Genomic DNA, 20,624 nt, shown 5'->3' on the forward strand with positions numbered 1-20,624 from the left:
TTAATCTAGTTAATGGGTACGCCAACCAGGGTCCCCCCTTCCAGATTAATCTAGTTCATGGGTACGCAAACTAAGGCCTGGGGGGCCGGATCCGGCCCAATTGCCTTCTAAATCCAGCCCACAGATGGTCCAGGAATCAGGGTGTTTTGACATGAGTAGAATGTGTCCTTTTATTTAAAATGCATCTCTGGGTTATTTGTGGGGCCTGCCTGGTGTTTTCACATGAGTAGAATGTGTGCTTTTATTTAAAATGCATCTCTGGGGTATTTGTGGGGCCTGCGTGGTGTTTTTACATGAGTAGAATGTGTCCTTTCATTTAAAATGCATCTCTGGGTTATTTGTGGGGCATAGGAATTCATTCATTTTTTCTCCCAAAATATAGTCCGGCCCCCCACAAGGTCTGAGGGCCCCCTGCTGAAAAAGTTTGCTGACCCCTGATTCTACTCCAACCCCCTGCAATGCAGGAATCTCAGCTAAAGCATCCATGGCATAAGAAGATGAGAAAAACACCTTCCCGTCCCAGACCCCAACAGCAAGGAAGACTTGCCTGCTGAGTCATCTCCGAGTGGCACATGACAATGATTTATTTTTATTTTCTTCGGGGGTGCCAGAGAGGGGTAAACCTCAGCGGCTGATGGGACCACTGAGCTTGGCTCTTTGCTGAAGGAGGAAGCCTGAGTCAAACATAAATAAATGCAAGGGGCCTTACCTGAAAGAGACGAAGAGGAGGAGGAGGAGGAGGAAGAGGAACGGATGATGATGAAGTCCCGGTTGGACCGGTGCCGTTTACGCCACATCTCACCCTTCAGGGGTGCCGCTCGCCCGACCCTCCACCCCGTCCCACCAAACCCTCTAGCCAGCCTGGACTGACAGTCCCCAAACTTCCTCTTTCTCCGAGCTCAGGGTAATCTCTAGTTCCCACTCGTGCGGGGAGATCTTGGCAAAGGGGTCTCCGGCAGAGGAAAGGTTGCATCGCAGCCAGCTGCAAGGAGGAGCTGGCAAATGGGAAGGGGCGGAGGGCAAAAGGAGGAAGAGCAGCGGAGGGTGTTAGCTGCCCAGGGAGGGGTGGGGATCGGAGGGCACCAGAAATAGACCAGCAAAGGGTGACCTTTTCCTTCCCTAATTTTGGAACAGCTGCTCTGCTGGGACAGCAGCCATGCGGGGAGGAAGGGTTCGGGACGGAAACAGCCGGAGGGGCAGACAGGGAAGGTGCTGGGCTGGAGGGGAGCATGAATGGAGAACCTCGCAACCCCCACCAGCAGAGGAAAATATTTTGGAGAGGGACAAACAGGCAGACCCATCCGACGCAGTGAAGGTAGCAAAAATCGCATTGGCGGCTAAATTACCTTCTGCCAAAGACACGGTCAGTTTGCAAAACTGAGGTTCCCTACGAGGACCCCAGGCGTTCGGACCAGATGACCCCTAGGGTCCCCCCTTCCAATTGTCCAGCTCTATGCTTCAGGGGACGCAGGTGGTGCAGTGGCTTAAACCACAGAGCCTAGGACTTGCCGATCAGAAGGTTGGCAGTTCGAATCCCTGCGACGGGGTGAGCTCCCGTTGCTCAGTCCCTGCTCCTGCCCACCTAGCAGTTCGAAAGCACGTCAAAGTGCAAGTAGATAAATAGGTACCACTCCAGCAGGAAGGTAAAAGGCATTTCCATGCACTGCTCTGGTTCACCAGAAGTGGTCTAGTCATGCTGGCCACATGACCCGGAAGCTGTACGCCAGCTCCCTTGGCCAATAAAGCAAGATGAGAGCCGCAACCCCAGAGTCAACCACGACTGGACCTAATGGTCAAGGGTCCCTTAACCTTTACCTTTATGCTTCTGTTATTTTCTGCCCTCCAGATGCAAAGGGTTATTAAATGCAACTGCATTCTAAAGAGCCTCCCTACCTGTCTTCTACAACTAAAAACAATAAAAATAATGGAAGGTGCTTGAGTGAAGGAGGGGCCTGCAAGCTCTTAAAATTGACCCCCAGAAATCATTTCCTAATGGACCATGTGACAGAAGTCAAAGAGAAGAAGGGGTGTAACTCAGGGCTGGAGCACTTGCTTGGCATGCAGAAGGACCCAGGTTCAATCCCTGGCAGCATCTCCAGGTAGGCCTGGGACATGGGGGGAGCACGCCTCAACCCCTGGAGAGCTGCTGCCAGCCAGTGCTGACCACTGTTCTGACAGCTTCCTCTCTTTCTGTTGAAACGAGGCGTTTAATCCAAACCAGGCTGACCCCTGACTCCAGAGCAGGCTGGAGCAACTTTCATAAAAGGTAAAGGGACCCCTGACCATTAGGTCCAGTCGCGGACGACTCTGAGGTTGTGGCGCTCATCTCGCTTTATTGGCCGAGGGAGCCGGCATACAGCTTCTGGGTCATGTGGCCAGCATGACTAAGCCACTTCTGGTGAACCAAAGCAGCGCACGGAAACGCCGTTTACCTTCCCGCCGGAGCGGTACCTATTTATTTACTTGCACTTTGAGGTGCTTTCGAACTGCTAGGTTGGCAGGAGCAGGGACAGAGCAACGGGAGCTCACCCCGTCATGGGGATCGAACCGCCAACCTTCTGATCGGCAAGTTCTAGGCTCTGTGGTTTAACCCACAGCAGCACCCGCGTCCCTTGGAGCAACCTTCATACCTGCCAACATTTCTCCGATGAGAATAGGGACATCCTATTCAATAATAATAATAATTCTATGATTTGTACCCCACCCATCTGACTGGGTTGCCTGAGCCACTCTGGGCAGCTTCCAACATACAGTGGTACCTTGGTTCTCAAACTTAATCCATTCCTGGGGTCCGCTTGACTCTCCGATTGTCTGCAGGAAGGTGTGTCGGACGTTCGACTTCCCAAAAAATGTTCGCAAACCGGAACACTTACTTCTGGGTTTGCGGCATTCGGGAGCCAATTTGTTCGGCAACTAAGCAGTTTAAGAACCAAGGTACCACTGTGTATAAAAACATAATAAAACATTAAACATTTTTTAAAAACTTCCATATACAGGGTTAACCCCTTCATATGTCTTCTAAAAGGTTGTATCTCCTTGGCTCGGGGGTCGGTCAACTCCATACCCATTTCTATGTTGAAAATAGGGATGTGCTAAGGAAAAGAGGGACATTCCAGGATCAAATCCGAAACCGGAACGGCTTCTGCAAATCTGGGACTGCCTCTGGAAAATAGGAACGCTTGGAGGGTCCCAAAACAACAAAGGAGAAAAGGCAGGCAAGTCCCTGCCCTGAAGATCTGACATTCCAAAATCTGAAGGCTGTCAAAGCAGCGAACTACGGAAAGCAAGGATTAGCACATCAACGAAGACTGCAATGTTGGTCAACCATGAGCTCTAGCCACAGGTGTGCCTCTATGCAGCAGCTGGCACAAGCAACTACAAGGTCTGCACCCGCAAATAGAAGGCGCAACCAGATCTGCGCACAGTAAGCAAGGGTTCAAGCTCGCTCGCCACAAAGGCCTGGTGGAACAGCTCTGTCTTGCAGGCCCTGCAGAAAAATGTCAAGTCCTGCAGGGCCCTAGTCTCTTGTGACAGAGCATTCCACCAGATCAGAGCCACAGCCGAAAAAGCCCTGGCTCTGGTTGAGGCCAGCCTAACCTCCCTGTGGCCCGGGACCTCCAAGATGTTTTTGTCTGAAGACCGTAAGGTCCTCCGTGGGACATACCAGGAGAGGCGGTCCCATAGGTATGAGGGTCCTAGGCCGTCTAGGGCTTTAAAGGTTAAAACCAGCACCTTAAAGCTGATCCCGTACTCCACCAGGAGCCAGTGCAGCTGGTATAGCACCGGGTGAATGTGATCTCGCAGTGAGGACCCCGTAAGGAGTCTCGCCGCAGCATTCTGCACCCGCTGGAGTTTCTGGGTCAGTCTCAAGGGCAGCCCCACGTAGAGCGAGTTACAATAATCCAGTCTGGAGGTGACCGTTGCGTGGATCACAGTGGTTAGGTCAGGGCGAGAGAGGTAAGGAGCCAACTGCTTAGCTTGGCGGAGATGAAAAAATGCCGTCTTTGTTATAGCTGCAATCTGCGCCTCCATGGAAAGGGAGGTGTCGAAGATAGTAGTATGGAAATATTTTTTATAAACAAAATAAATACAGAGGGTCTCTGAGGACACACAGAGTGCCTTTGCTCTAGGCCACTAGTTGCAATGTGTTCTGGGTGCGGGAGGTCGAAGCGGTCCTCTGTGTTTGTGTACGTGTTGGGGAGCAGGGTTTCCAGATTCCCCCCTCCCCATTAGCAACACCGCCCTGCTTTTGGCAGCCTCTGCAAAAACAACAGCACTCTCAAGCATGTGCAAAGTGTGCAGGTTCCGGGGGGGGGCAACCCCCAGCAAGGCCCTCTTCACTAGCAGAGGCAAGCTAAGACACAGAAGCTCACACACTACAAAACTCCACTGCAAATCATGCTACCTCGTCTCAAATGGAGACAGGATCCGGGAGGGCAAGAGGCCCCCAGATCCGTACCTCTGTCCACGGACAGCCTGTGGGCTTTGGAGAGCTCCCCAGTCCAGGACAAAGAGCGCTTCCTGCCTGGCTCCATGGCGCTCCTGCCTGGCTCCCCGTCCCCTACAGCCAGGGAAACATCACGAGAAAAACAGAAAGAAAATACTGTGTTTACTCTTCTCTGCCCTTCCTTACACGGCCAAGCATGCTTGCTAACTTCAAGGAAGTTCTCTCAACAGCCACTGGGGAGGGGGGCAGCAAGCCCAAAGGGATTTTTGCCCCCCACCCCAAACCAGCAAAGGACAAAGTGGGTGCTTGACTCGCAGGGTGCAGCTTCAGGCGGCACCAGCCCTAGCTGCATTCCAGTTGCATATATATGCATGTATTTGCCCTGGTTAAGTCAGTGAAGCTACAAGAGGAAAGAAACATGAAAAACCCAAGCAAGTTCCGCTTGTTCCCAGTTATTCGTTTTGCCCAAGTCAGCAGATCCTGCAAGGAGGTACACCCCGAAGGATGTTTCGCAACTGCCCAGAGAGGGAAGTGGGGTTTTGTAGCCTCAGAAGCCCTGTGGCTGGGAATCCTCCTTGTGAACTCAGCGTGGCACACGCAAGGGAAAGGATCGCTGTACTTTCCGTGTGTGTGTGTGTGTGTGTATGTGAGAGAGACAGACAGACAAACAGACAGAATTGGGGTGGGCAGCTGATATGAGCCCCACCTGCACCATGCAGCAAATAAACCTGTTCTTTGTTTGTTTGTTTGTTTGTTTGTTTGTTTGTTTGTTTTTATTAAAGATTTCCTTTTGAAACAAACATTTTTTTAAAAAAATCTACTTTATGTGTGATTTAGTTACACGGCTGCAGCTTTGCACAGATGCTGGGAAAATAAATGAATGAACACAGAGTCGTTTGGGGGGTGAGGAACAGTCAGATGAGACTGTCCAAGACAACATGCAAACTTCCTGGAACCGAGTAAGGATGGCAGAGGGCTTAAAAGGCACTTTCTGCGCTGGATTTTGCTGCTGCTAAAAGAGCTTTATAAGCCCTCTACTAGGCTCTGGGAAGGTTGCATGAGGCTTCTGGAAGGCTGCATAGGATTCCGGCAAAATCTCACAGGTAAGGTAGGTCTAGTCATGCGGGAGAGGTTCGGGGGGGGGTCTTCCTGACTTTTCGCACTTTTGCCTTTGCCCAAACGTAACCCCCGTGTAAGTTGTGGCCTACCAAAGGTGTCGTGGGCTTTGAAGTCGAACTCAGGACGAAAGGGAGAAACGGGCGACGAGGAAGGCACGTTTGGCAAACCCTCACCGTGATCAACTCCCACCCATAAACCTATGTCCCCACTGTGGAAGGACGTGTGGATCCAGAATTGGCCTCCACGGTCACTTACGGACTCACTGTTAAGACCGTGTTCATGGAAGACAATCATGCTCGGCTACGAGGGATCACCAAAGAAGAAAGAAAGAAAGAAAGAAAGAAAGAAAGAAAGAAAGAAAGAAAGAAAGAAAGAAAGAAAGCCACTGAAATTCATGTGGATCCTCTGGTAATTTCAATGAGTAAAACTTAGTTGGCCCTCCCAGACATGCATGGCCTCACAGTGGTGCCAGAGTTTGGGCTACCAGGCCAGGAATCACCAAGATCAACTCCTGCCCGGAAACCTAGGTCCCCACAGTGGCAGAGCTACCTGCTTCAGCACTGGGAGCAATGTAAATCCTGGGGCGTGCGCGGCAAGTGGCGCAAATCCCAGGGGTCCGCAGCAAGCAGTGAGTGTCTTGGGGGGGTGGCGAGTCCCGGGGGGGCAGGGGCGGCCGCGGTGGCACACACACACCCAGGATGGCACCCGAGGCAGGCTGCTTCCCCCGCCCCCACCTTCGTCCGCCAGTGGGTCCCCACTGTGGAAGGACGTGAGGATCCAGAATTGGCCTCCACAGCCACTTATGGACTCACTGTTAAAACCGTGTTTATGGAAGACAATCTTACTCGGCCACGAGGGATCGCAGAAGAAGAAGAAGAAGAAGAAGAAGAAGAAGAAGAAGGAGAAGAAGAAGAAGAAGAAGAAGAAGAAGAAGAAGAAGAAGAAGAAGGTGGTACATTTAAAACCCTACAACATCACCAGTGATTTTCTTCTCAGGGGGAAAAGGTGCCGTTACTGCGTACGCTTGAGTCCCGCCAGAAAAAAAAATCCCTTTAAACAGCCACGGTTTCCCCTAAAGAGGAGAAAAGGCAGAACTGATAAACACCTACTTTGCCTCTGTCTTAACCCAAAGGGAAAGCAATGCCCAACCTGGTAATAACAGAATAAATGATGCAAGGAGGGGGGCTGTAGCCCAAGATAGGGAAGGTAACACCTAGCTATTTTAAGTGAATTCAAATCTCCAGGGCCTGTTGAGCAGCACCCAAGGGTACTAAAAGGAGCTTGCAGATGTAACCTCAGAGCCTCTGTGTATAATCTGTGACAATTTTGGGAGAACGTGCGAGAGCCCTGCAGACTGGAGGTGGGGAAATGCCATCCCCATCGGACAGAAGACGCAGGCTGACGGGCCGAACCCAAAGCATGCCGACCAAGGGTACCCTCATCATCCAGGGAAGAGAAAAGCAAAACCACAGCAGCCTCTTTGGAAGAAAGAGGGAATATAAAACGTAGCAAGAAGAAACAAAATAAATATGTCCCCTCGACACATTTAGCACACATCAAGGGCCAGAGGGATTTACAAGACAGTGTAGGATAATGCAAGATTTTTAGTTTTTTGAAAAAAGCCTTTACAGTGGTACCTCGGGTTACATACGCTTCAGGTTACAGACTCCGCTAACCCAGAAATAGTACCTCAGGTTAAGAACTTTGCTTCAGGATGAGAACAGAAATTGTGCTCCAGAGGCGTAGCAGCAGCAGGAGGCCCCATTAGCTAAAGTGGTGCTTCAGGTTAAGAACAGTTTCAGGTTAAGAACAGACCTCCGGAACGAATTAAGTACTTAACCTGAGGTACCACTGTACAGTCATACCTCAGAATAAATATGCTTCAGCTTGAGCGTTTTCAGGTTACGCTCCGCGGCAACCCGGAAGTAACGGAACGCCTTACTTCCGGGTTTTGCCACTCGCGCATGCACAGACGCTCAAAATGACATGCGTGGAAGCAGTGAAACGTGAGCCGCGCACACGCAGTCGCGTGTTACGTTCTACTCAGGATGCGAACGGGGCTCCAGAATGGATCCCGTTTGCATCCAGAGGTACCACTGTACAGCTACAACCATTGTGCTAGACACTCAGCCCCTAAGTAGGACAGTGGATTTTTATTTTATTTTTAGGTACAGGGGTGTGTGCAGTGGCGGAGCTTCATGCTCCGGCACCGGGGGACGGAGAGCTGGGGCTGGCGTGCATCCCAGGGGTGTGGCACGCCACCTGTGGGTGCATGGCGCCCAGCGCGGGCCTGGGGGCAGCCACGATGCGAGCCCACCAGGATCACGCTGCCGGGGGCAATGCGCTCCCCCCACACTCCTCTTCCTCCACCAGTGGGTGGGAGTTCTCTTTAGACACCCCATGGTTCCATGGGCGTAGCTGCCCCACCCCCCGAAGTAAATAAACAAAAATACCGTATTTTTCGCTCTATAAGACACACCAGACCACAAGACGCACCTAGTTTTTGGAGGAGGAAAACAAGAAAAAAAATATTCTGAATCTCAGAAGCCAGAACAGCAAGAGGGATCGCTGCACAGTGAAAGCAGCAATCCCTCTTGCTGTTCTGGCTTCTGGGATAGCTGCGCAGCCTGCATTCGCTCCGTAAGACGCACTCACATTTCCCCTTACTTTTTAGGAGGAAAAAAGTGAGTCTTATAGAGCAAAAAATACGGTACTTGACTAACCGATCAATCGTGTAGCAGATAACTCAGTTCTGCCACCTTACTAACATGAATCCTGCCCTCCCTAACATAAACCCTGACGACGCCCGTGCATGAGTCTTATGCTATTTTTAAGAGCAGGATGTTTTGCTGCACCAGAAGCCACATGACAAGAACCATTACTGTGACGTGCGTGCACACCAAAATTCATCGTCCTCTCTGCGGCGCACGGGAGTTTTTCTCAGTGACTCAATGGAAGCGGTTGTGATGGAGACAGAAGCAGGATGTGAATGTATGACTCAACCTCTGAAGTGAAACGAAAGAGAAAGTGTCTGGGAATTCCAGATGGGGAAAGACCAAACCTGAGAAACCTAAGAAGAGCTTTGCCACAGAATCACGCCAGCACGGTGGCCAACGAGGTTTCCCCAATGAGAATCCTCTAAGCGGGACCTGAGGACAACAGCAACACTCCCTAGTTGTGATTCCCAGAAATGGTAGCCATTATTATTATTATTATTATTATTATTATTATTATTATTATTATTTATTAAATTTGTATACTGCCTTATACTCGCAGGTCTCAAGGTGGTTACAACTTAAAATCGCAATATAAAAATACCAAATAGGTAATAAAAATAATAACAAAACTATCCAATACCCCCCCCCTCCCCAACACATTTTAAAAAGGCATTGGATGTCAATCAGCCAAAGGCCTGGTTCAAAAGGAACGTTTTTGCCTGATGCCTAAAGCTGTATCATGAAGGCACCAGGCGAACTTCCCTGGGGAGAGCATTCCACAGACTAGGGGCCACCGCAGAGAAGGCCCCGTTCTCGTGTTGCCACCCTCTGGGCCTCTAGAAGAGGAGGCACATGAAGAAGGGCCTCAGAAGATCTCAGGGTCTGGGTAGGTTCACGTTGTTAATATTGTTTTATAGATATGAATGCTGTCGTACTTTGTGAATCCTATAATACGATCTTTGGTGTAACTGTGATGTTTAGCTTATTTTTAGGGGGTTTTTTTGCTAATAGCGTTACATAGATGGTAATTGTTTTATTTGGAATTTGGGATTGTTTTACTGATGATCTGTTATGTTTTCCATACGATTTACGCCATATTCGTGATGCTCCATTATGTTATTTTTATCTTTTGTTTGTAAGCTGCTTTGGGATTTATTTGAATAAATAAAAAGTGGCATAGAAATAGAATACAGTGGTACCTCGGGTTAAGAACTTAATTCGCTCTGGAGGTCCATTCTTAACCTCAAACTGTTCTTAACCTGAAGCACCACTTTAGCTAATGGGGCCTCCCGCCGCCGCTGCGCCACCGGAGCACAATTTCTGTTCTCATCCTGAAGCAAAGTTCTTAACCCGAGGTACTATTTCTGGGTTGGCGGAGTCTGTAACCTGAAGCGTATGTAACCTGAAGTGTATGTAACCCGAGGTACCACTGTAATAGTATAGAACTGGAGAGTGGCGGTCCTTGAGCCATCAGTGGAGGGAGAACATTGCCATCGTGGTTTGTGGCCTCTGAGCATCCTGTCCTCCATCTTGGAGACAGAGGGTGCCAGGTTTCTTGGGAAGAAGCCATGGCTAGGCATCAAAATGGGTGAAAAGTTCATTCAGGATAGGGAAAGGAGAGTCCTTCCTGAAGGCATCCGATTGGTTAGCATGGGGGAAAGGATTCTGGACTGGAGAGGTCTTTGCTGCGATCCGGCAGGGCTCTCGGGTCCTTTGCACTAAGTCACCCAAGAAAGCACGGCTAACACTAACAGAAAGAAAGGTTACCTGGAACATCCTTCCTGTTCAAGAAAGTCCTCATGACGGCAATCTTGGTCTTCTCGAGGCCATCCTTCGTGCCACTCTTGGCCGCTTTCATCAGCTGGGTCATCTGCGAGGAACCAGGCGCAGAAGGAGAGAAATCAGCACAAGAAGGTAAGGAGAACCTGGGCCGGATCGTGCCCAGCACCCATCTCACCCAGCAATCAACTTCTTCTCAAAGAATTTCACAATTCAAAGTGTTGGTGCTGACCTTACAAGCCCTAAACCAGGCTTCCACAAACTTGTCCCTCCAGATGGTTTTGAGACTACAATTCCCATCATCCCTGACCACTGGTCCTGCTAGCTAGGGATCATGGGAGTTGTAGGCCAAAAACATCTGGAGGACCGAGTTTGAGGAAGCCTGCCCTAAACAGCCTCGACCCAGTATACCTAAAGGAGCATCTCCACCCCCATCGTTCAGCCCGGACACTGAGGTCCAGCATCAAGGGCCTTCTGGCAGTTCCCTCGCTGCGAGAAGTGAGGTTACATGGAACCAGGCAGAGGGCCTTCTTGGTAGTGGCACCTGCCCTGTGGAACGCCCTCCCACCATATGTCAAAGAGAAAAATAACTACCAGACTTTTAGAAGACATCTGAAGGCAGCCCTGTTTAGGGAAGTTTTTTATGTTTGATGTTTTATCGTGTTTTTAATATTCTGTTCAGAGCCGCCCACAGTGGCTGGGGAAACCCAGCCAGATGGGCGGGGTATGAATAAATTTATTATTATTATTATTATTGCTGCAGCGGTCACCCAGATGCCACAAAGGGTAACCCGCAAGTGGGATTTGAGCACAAGAGAATTTTCCTCCTCTGGTGGTCTCCAGCAACTGGGATTCAGAAGCATAGCTGCCACCATCTGTGGATCGGGCCGTCGGCCCATCTAGCAAAGCATCCTGTTCTCACAGGTGGTTGCAGGAAGCCCAAGAGAAGAAGAAGAGGAGGAGGAGGAGGAGCTTGGATTTGATATCCCACTTTATCACTACCCGAAGGAGTCTCAAAGCAGATAACATTCTCCTTTCCCTTCCTCCCCCACAACAAACACTCTGTGAGGTGAGTGGGGCTGAGAGACTTCAGAGAAGTGTGACTAGCCCAAGGTCACCCAGCAGCCGCATGTGGAGGAGCGGAGACGCGAACCCAGTTCCCCAGATTACGAATCTACCACTCTTAACCACTACACCACACTGGCTTTCATGGCATGCATGAGGCAGGTATGAGGGCGGCAGCCCTCTGCTACTGTTACTCATAAGAAGAGCCAGTGCAGATGGAAGAGGTCGATGGCCTGTCGGGTCCCTCTCAGCCTGTTCTCATGGTTTGTCAACCGGATGCCCCTGTTGGGAAACCTGCAATCAGGATTCGAACACAAAATCAAACTCTCCTACTTCAGCTTCCAGCAATTCAGATGCATCACGGACTTAGTATTTCCTAGCAAAACTCCCGCCAAGGAAACCGTACTCCTTTGGGGGCAAAAGCACAGGTCTTTTTCTCTCTTAATATACTTGGATAATCACTGGGGGGCGAGGGGATGAGTTGCATTCAACAAAGGAGCTGCGGGATTCCCCTGAATAGGAGTGATCTCCTCCTTCCTGCAGCCTTACACTTTTAAAAAGTCATTGTCAGTTTCTCATTTTTTCCAGTTGGATAACCCGCCCTTCAAATGGGCCCATCATCATTCCCAGGGCAGAACTGCAAGGAGGGTCTATATAGGGTTGCACCCAACACTGGTTCTACACAGAGTAGACTTGACGAAATTAGTGGACAGGACTAACTGCAGTCTACAGTGGTACCTCGGGTTAAGAACTGAATTCGTTCTGGAGGTCCGTTCTTAGCCTGAAACTGTTCTTAACCTGAAGCACCACTTCAGCTAAAGGGGCCTCCCTCTGCCGCTGCACCGCCGCTGCGCAATTTCTGTTCTCATCCTGAAGCAAAGTTCTTAACCCGAGGTACTATTTCTGGGTTAGCAGAGTCTGTAACCTGAAGCATCTGTAACCTGAAGTGTCTGTAACCCGAGGTACCACTGTATTTGTTTCAGGGGGTCTACAAGAATTTGAATGCAGCCATATAAAGGTAAAGGTAAAGGAGCCCTGGACAGTTAAGTCCAGTCAAAGGCGATTATGGGGTTGCAGCACTCATCTCGCTTTCAGGCCAAGGGAGCCGGCATTTGGCCACAGACAGCTTTCCGGGTCATGCGACCAGCATGACTAAATCGCTTCAGGCGCAACAGAAGACCGTGACAGAAGCCAAAGCGCATGGAAATGCCATTTACCTTCCTACCACAGCAGTACCTATTTATCTACTTGCACTGGTGTGCTTTCAAACTGCTAGGTTGACAGGAGCAGGGACCCAGCAATGGGAGCTCACCCCGTCGCGGGGATTCGAACCACCGACCTTCTGACTGGCAAGCCCAAGAGGCTCGGTGGTTTAGACCACAGCGCCGCCACCCATGTCTGCAGCCCATATATTGCAAAACGACACAGGGTTGTTGTTTTAAAGTACCTTTCTACTAAAAACAGTAGTTTAAAATACTTGCCAAGACTTTATACACAAGCTTGGATCTATAATGTAAGAAATATTTGCCAGCCCAAAAGAATAGCAAAGAGGGCACGAGGAAGCCTTCCTTGGAGATGGCATTGCACATGGTGAGGGGGGCATCTCCCAGGTTGCCCGCCCCCCCCCCACTTTATTTCTGATGGGTGGCTCATAGGAATAAACAGGGCAACAAAGGAGCAGGGAATATAAATAACAAGTTCAGCTTTGGTAGGGAATCTCAGTGTTTTTGCCTTTAGCTCTGATCATGCCTCTTGCTTGCTTGGACGGCAGTGCCAGAGAGACAGTTGTGTGTGTGTGTGCTTCGAAACAAGCCAAGTGGTGCAGTGGTTAGAGTGCTGGACTTGGACCTGGGAGAGCTGAGTTCGAATCCCCACTGGGATAAAGCTCACTGGCGACCTTGGGGGGCAGTCACTGCCTCGCAGCATCACCTACCTTGCAGGGTTGTTGTGGAGATTAAAGGAGGCCAAGGAGGAGGAGAAAAGCCATGTACGCTGCCTTGCGCCATGGCATATAAACGCAATAAATAGTGTTTACAGCTGCTGTATTGCAGGGGGTTGGACTAGATGACTCTTGGGATACCTTTGCAAAGGTACAATTATGCTCCACCCACTTTGGCCTCTGGCCCCGCCCACTTTGGCCTCTGGCACCTCCACCCCACCCCTTGGAGTGAAGAAATCTTCCCTTCCTGTGTAGGACAGCAAACTGCAAGGCGAAAAAGATGCAGCGTTTTAGTGTTTTTAGATTTTCATAGGTTAATTTCTGCAAAGCTGAGAGAGAGAGAAAGAGAGAGAGACAGGCAACAGGTTGGCAGAAAGGAAGAGTGTGATTCGCGACCCAAACGCAGACAAAAAGTGGGGGGGAATCGAGGTGGGGTGCAGAGGAAAGACAGTACCTTGCCGTCGTATCTTTGCTTCAGCATATCTCTCCCCCCGACTTTCAAAGCCTGGATGTCCCTCTTAGTCTGGGAGTACCTCTCCTTCAACCTATGAAGGTCAGGAGAAAGCTGGCATTCACCCCCCCCCAAAAAAGCCAGCATGAGGATAGAGGAAGCCGCGGCAGCAAAGAGGGGGGAAGCAGAGACAGAAAAATCCAGGTAAGCAGACACGATGCTCCAAGCCAAGACCCAGAAAAAAGGCAAAAGACCCCAAACCACCAGCAAACCACCCTCAAAATAGCAGCGGGGTTAGGACAGCCAACAGCCATAAGCAGCCCTGACACAGCCTTTGACTGTCCAGAAGGGCCCTCCGTCCCTGATCCCTTATTTGAGTGGGTGTGGCATAATGGTTAGAGTGCTGGACCAGGACTGGGGTTCGAATCCCTCCACCGGGCCATGATGCTCACTGGGTGTGATCTGAGGGAACAGTCACTGCCTTCTCTCAGCCGAGCCTCTCTCACAGGGTTGCTGCGGGGATTAAATGAGGAGGGAGTGCTATATATGCCACCTGGAGCTCCTCAAGAGGAAAAAGGTGGGTAATAACTGCCGTGTAATAAATAAGGAAACAAAATGTGGCTGGACTCTTTCACTTTCAGCGGCCCCAGCGGCCAGCATGGGCAACGGTCAGGGATAATGGGACTTCTAATCTGGCTGAATCCAGAGTGGGCACAGGTTCCCCAGAAGACAGGGTTGTGATGGAGGCAGCTAGGGTCAGTGAAGGCAAGCAATGAAGTAGGGGCCATGAAAGCGAGTGATGGAAGGAGCTAGGGTCAGTGAAGGCAAGTGATGAGGTAGGGCTCATGAAAGCGAGTGATGGAAGGAGCTAGGGTCAGTGAAGGCAAGTGATGGAGGCAGCTAGGGTCAGTGAAGGTAAGCAATGAACTAGGGGCTATGAAAGCGAGTGATGGAAAGAGCTAGGGTCAGTGAAGGCAAGTGATGGAGGCAGCTAGGGTCAGTGAAGGCAAGCGATGAACTAGGGGCCATGAAAGCGAGTGATGGAAGGAGCTAGGGTCAGTGAAGGCAAGCGATGGAGGGAGCTAGGAGAAGTTAAGGGGAGGTAGCCAAGGGTGGTGAAGGCAAGTGACAGTCTAGTTCAGAGGCAGGGAACCTCCAACCTTCCAGGTGGACTCCAACTTCCCACAGCTCCACAGCCCCAATGGGTCAGGGATGATGGGAGTTGTGGTCGGTCCAGCAACATCTGAAGAGCACCAGCTTCCCTGCTCCGTGCTCATTTGAAGCACGGAGAACAAATCAGAGCAGATATTGGTGTTCACTCAGACTGGAGTCCTAAATTCCTAGTCCTCAAGGACAAGCAGGCCACACGAGTATTAGAACCACCTGGCTGCTGGATCAGGCCAACGGCCCATCCAATGGGGATCCGGCAAGCAGGACCAGAGCTCTCCCTGCTGGTGATTCCCGGCCACTGCTATTATGGGGCATATTGCCTCTGACAAGGGAGGTGCAAGATTCTCTCCCTCTCCTTGTTACCTTTGGCTGGAAAGAGACTTTGTGCTTTGTTGGTTCCGCCCCCGGCTTGCTCTCCTCCCCAGATTCCTCGCTGTAGCTCTCGAACTCGCTGGAGCTCCAGCCTAGATCTTCAGTCTCCTGTGGTCCGTCCTGATGGACATCTTCATAGATGAGGCTCTTGTCTGAATCTGGAAGGACGAGACAGGGAGTTAGTGAAAAGGACTGCAGAGACGCAACAGTGGGCGCGACTGGGGAAGGATGGTGATGGATGGATATTGGTCCTCTGAAACAGGAACCTTCCAAGGGAGAGAAGGAAAGGAAAAAAGGGTGTGAATAGAATGAGAGACGACAGGCAGAGCAAGGCAGCCCCTGAAAGTGGAAGGAGGAAATAACACAGAGAACGAGGAATAATGTTTCCAGTATGATGAATTAAGGCAGGAAAAGGCAGGCCAGTTTGCAAAACCTTCCAGGCTAGAGACCTTCAGTGCTAGAAATTAGAATCATAGAACTGTAGATTTGGGAGGTGTTATGTACTGAGTTGAATAGTTGAAGCAGATACTTTGAGGGGACATTCATTCATTCCTCCTCACCACTATGAGCTGAATAAAGATCATGAAATCACTTTGCGACTCTGAGTATATTTCAGGAGGGACCCCCAAAAATCATCTAGCCCAACCCATGCAGTTGCTTTCCTGTAGCTTAGCCGGGAGTGAAATTAAAATAGAGGATCTACAGAACACGTACTATAGAGTTGTATTATCTTCCTTCGCCCGCACTAAGTTCATTGTGTACTTTTTTCTGCACAAGGAAAACGGGAATTTGAAAAAGCCACCCTACATCTCAAACAAACCCCGGTTTGGTGAATCGTCGTTTGATAAACCATGGCTTGGAGTTCAGTGTTGATGAAAATGCTTTCAGGAAAACAATGCAGGTGGTTGTGATTTAAAATCAATAGGGAGGAGGGGAAACGATAGTGTTCAAGGTAACAAGACACAGAACCTAGATAGGTAAAGGAGGCATTGTGGGAGGTGCCGTACCACGCTGGATCAGGTCCACATTTTCGTAAGGAACGTCATCATAGATCACATCTTCTGGGGCTGGGGGGTTAGCCTGACCACCTGGAACGACAGCAACACAAGGTGGGAAGAGGCGGTGGCTGGATTCGAGGCCAGAAAAAAATAAAAATAAACGGGGAAATTTCTACCACCCGGAAACTCTGGTTGAACCGGAAACACTGCACAGCATTTTCGGAACAGTGCCTGTGCACAGGACCACGTCGCTCGATCAGTAAGGAAGGGACAGCAAAGCCACGATGAGGACTAGGAGCTTGGGGTGCATGCTCACTGTTTGACAGAGTAGACCCACTGAAGGCAACTGGTGTGGCATAAGCAGGGGAGGACTGTGGCTCAGTGGGTAGAGCACCTGTCTCGCATGCAGAAGGTCCCAGCTTCGATCCCCGGCAGCATCTCCAGGCAGGCCTGGGAGAAAACCCTGCCTGAAATCCTGGAGAGCTGCTACCAGTCAGTGCAGACAATACTAAGCCAGGTGGACCAATGGTCTGACTCAGTGAGAGGCAGCTTCTTATGTTTCATTTTATACAGAACCACGAGGACTAGAATATTGAGCCGAGGGCCCACATCAGTGGCAGAACACCTGCCTGGCAGGCAGAAGGTCCAAAGCTCAACCCACACTGGCAGCATCTCCTGGCAGGGCTGAAATCCTGGAGAGCTGCTGCCAGTCAGTGTAGGCGATATTGAACTAGATGGATCAATGATCCAGGCTCCATATATGACACAGCATCCTATGTTCTGGGTTCATTCATTAAGCTGGGTACAACCTGTGGGTTTCTGGAACGAAACATGCATGTTTGTATGGTAAAGAGTCCAGAGTACTCCCCAAACCCCCAGATCCTAGAATTGTAGAGTTGAAAGGGACCTCGAGAGTCATCTAGTCCAACCCCCTGCAAAGCAGGAATCACAGCTAAAGGATGCCGGACAGATAGGCACCCAACCTTTGCTTAATAATAATAAATTATTATTATTATTATTATTAATAATACCTCTCCAATCTGGCTGGGTTTCCCCAGCCACTCTGGGTGACTCACAACAGAATATTAAAAACACAATACAGTGGAACCTCGGGTTAAGAACTTAATTCGTTCTGGAGGTTCGTTCTTAACCTGAAACTGTTCTTAACCTGAAGCACCACTTTAGCTAATGAGGCCTCCTGCTGCTGCCACGCCACCGGAGCACGATTTCTGTTCTCATCCGGAAGCAAAGATCTTAACCCGAGGTAATATTTCTGGGTTAGCGGAGTCTGTAACCTGAAGCGTATGTAACCTGAAGTGTATGTAACCTGAGGTACCACTGTACAGCATTAAACATTAAAAGACTCCATCAGGCAAGGCCTCTTTCCACCCTCTAGTCTCTGCTTCTCAATTTGCATTGTATTATTTTATGTACTGTGGCTTGTTTTACTGATTATAGTTTAGAAATTATTTATTGTAACTGTTGAGTGGATTTCTGTTTAACTTTTATATGTTGGTATTATTATTTTATACTATAACAATTGCTGAGTGTCACTTTTTGATGTAGGTTGCTTAGTTTAAAGTTTTGTTTTATTATCACATTTTTGTATCACATTATATTGCTAGATCTTTAGCTCGTAAACCGCCTTGCGTATTGTAAGATAGAAAGACGGTATACAAATAAAAAAAAGATGATGGAAACTTCCTTAAACAGGGCTGCCTTCAGATGTCTTCTTCAGTGTCTGGGCTGAACGATAGGGATGGAGACGCTCCTTCAGGTATACAGAACAGAGGCCATTTAGGGCTTTCAAGGTCAGCACTAACACTTTAACATGAATGAATGAATGAATGAATGACCGAATCAAAGAATCGTAAGGTCGGGAGGGATCTCAGGTGTCATCTAATCCACTCCCTGCAATGCAGGAATCAACATAAGGAATCCAGGCCCACGACGAAATAAAAAATTTGATAAGGACATCACACACAAAAAAGGCAGAGGCATATCTATTAGGGATTTTAGATAAAGATATCCCAGAAGATAAAACGAACTTATTTCTATATGCGACAACAGCGGCAAGAATTTTGATTACTAGCTATTGGAAAGAAGACAGCATCCCAACAAAAAGAGAATGGTTGGGGAAACTTTGCGAGTACCTGGAACTAGCAAAACTGACGGATATAATAAGGAGAAAATCCAAAACCATGGTCATGAAGCAATGGGAGTTCTTAAATGATTATTTACAAAACCGGGGCTCGACTATAAAAATCTGGTTGTGTTTAGAATAATCTTGTGTGTACTATAAAAAATACAAAGTGAGACATTAAGGAAATCCAAAGGGAAAATATGAAGAACAGAGGATCTGATGAACGGGTTGTTAAAAACGCGTGAGGCAAACGGTGCAAGTCTTTTTAAAAAACAACAACACATTTTAAGGTAGATAAGGACAAGATGAAATTATATAATTGAATATAAATATAGATGGGAAATGGCTATGTATAGTGAATACTTATCTACTTTTACAAATTTTCACCTATGATCCTTTTCTTTTACTTCTTTATTTTTTCTTTGTTCTTTTTTTTCTTTTTTCTGATATCTTATCTTTCATTTCACTTCTTTATTGTGAATAGCATTTTATAGAGGTATAAATAACTGTAAATATGAAAAGAGGCAAAGTATTCTCTAATTCTTTTCCTTGGTTATATGTATTTTCTTTTTCCTTTGTATTCTCTTTTGTTGTAAATATGTATGTTTTCTAATTTGTACTTAATAAAAATAAACAAATTTTAAAAAGAAAAAGAGGAATCCAGGCCCAAATGCCACGTCCCCCAAGGCCATTACCTCGCCGGGAGTTCCTCCGTTTCCAGCTGTGAGTCCGCACCCCAGTTTGCGCGCTCCCGGCAATCTCCCCATTGCTGACGGCGCCCAGGAACCTGAAGGTAAAAAGGGACAACCTTGAGACGGGCCGATCCCTCAAGCCGTTTCCTCCGCACCCCACAGCCCAAAAGACCTGTAAGCTCCTGGCGGCTCAGCGCACCTGCCCTTCGCTTTTAAAAATACAGGCACACAAACAGGGATCCTGTTCAAACTCAAGCTCAGAAGGAGGATAGCCGCGGGCAGGCGGTCAAGGACATTGTTATGTACTGAAGTTCTCACCCTGGGCCAGCAGGGGGATACTGTAGATAGTTTTCACTCAGGTCCACATATGCAAATAAGGGATTGAAAGTGACGTTCAGTGACTGGATAGTTACAGAAAATGGTTACTGTTGCGTTTCTAGTGGAGCTCTATATAAGTAGGCTGGCTGAACCCTTCAGTTCAGTTCTGTTCTGGCCTGTGAATAAACAAGAGCTGTTTGAAGAATCGCTGTGTCGTCTGATATGTTCACCCACAACTTAACAGACATCCACCTCCAGATCTTCGCAATGTGGTTTCTCGGCAAACACAGAAAGTCGGTGCTCTTTTACAGACTTTGCCAAACCGGTTTGCGGCACTTCCAAGGTTTTTGAATTCGCAGGAGTGATTTTTAAAAGAGTGTTCCGTTTTACAACCCAGGTCAGAGCAAAGCTGCTGCCACACACACACACACACACACACCCCACTCCTAAGTATTCTGGCCAAAAAGCAATATTTTTACCCTGTTGAATCGCCCTGAGATCTTATGATGAATCTAATAAATAAAACAGATAAATATGGGGATTTTTTAGCTTAGAGAAAAGGCTCGTAAAAGGTGATATGGTAGACATTTCTAGAATTATACGTGGCGTGGAGAAAGCGCATAAACAAGTTTGCTTCCCCCTCACTGGAACACACGGAAGCTGAATGTTGGAAGACTCAGGAGAGACAAACGGAAGTCTGTCTTCATGCGGCACAGTTAACATGTGGAACTCCCTGCCACAGGAGGCAGAAATTGCCACCAACGCGGAAGGCTTTAAAAGAGAAGCAGACAAATTTGTGGAGGAGAATTGGGTTTCTGGCGGCTACCAGTCATAATGGCCAAGCCATGCCTCCACAGCTGGAGGCCTCAGTGCGTCTGAATACCAGTTGCAGGAAACTGCAGTAGGGGAGGGTGGTCTTGTGTTCGAATCCTGATTGTGGATTTTGGAGCATCTGGTTGGGCAACTGTGAGAACAGGATGCTGGACCTGAGGGGTGACCAGCCTGATCCAGCTGTGCACTCCTGATGTTTTTAAGTCACAACTGACAACCACATGGAGTCCTAATTTGACTTTAGTGAAATTTAGTTTTATCAAAATGTTTTAAACGTTAAAAGTTTAAAACCCTAAATGACTCATGCCCCAAATAGCCGAAAGGCTACATTCTTCCCCCTTGGTGGATTGGGGAGGGGGTTTAAGATTGGCAAATAGGGTCTTTCTTGGTTCCTTTGCTGCTCTTAGAGGTTGGTTCAGAACAGGGCCTTCTCGGTGGCAGCCCCTAAGTTATGAAGTCCCTCCCACAGAGGATGACTGATACTTTATCGGCACAGCTTTCAGCAAAAGCTGAGCGTGCAATTCCCTTCAGGGGTCATGTGCCAGAGGTGGGCGGGTCCATTTGAAAAAGTGGATGGAAGCAA

General features: G+C 48.8%; 1 protein-coding gene across 20 annotated transcripts in view; it reads right to left on the bottom strand.

The window, feature by feature from the left end:
* Positions 1–20,624, bottom strand: part of ARHGEF10L (Rho guanine nucleotide exchange factor 10 like) — a 147,243-nt gene that overhangs the window by 82,838 nt on the left and 43,781 nt on the right. For 5 of the 20 annotated variants that reach the window (XM_083628472.1, XM_083628473.1, XM_083628471.1 and 2 more), the window contains 4 exons: positions 18,896–18,987; positions 16,067–16,147; positions 15,051–15,217; positions 10,051–10,153 (listed from right to left, as the gene is read on the bottom strand). In XM_083628472.1, coding sequence (XP_083484598.1) covers positions 10,051–10,153; positions 15,051–15,217; positions 16,067–16,147; positions 18,896–18,987 — 443 coding nt within the window. Of the gene's footprint in view, positions 1–709; positions 1,017–4,459; positions 4,562–10,050; positions 10,154–13,520; positions 13,632–15,050; positions 15,218–16,066; positions 16,148–18,895; positions 18,988–20,624 lie in introns of those variants that run through there. The other 15 variants (XM_083628470.1, XM_083628488.1, XM_083628475.1 and 12 more) reach the window with 7 other exon arrangements.

This window comes from Podarcis filfolensis, assembly GCF_964270895.1.
Source record: "Podarcis filfolensis genome assembly, chromosome: 8".
Taxonomy (NCBI): domain Eukaryota; kingdom Metazoa; phylum Chordata; class Lepidosauria; order Squamata; family Lacertidae; genus Podarcis; species Podarcis filfolensis.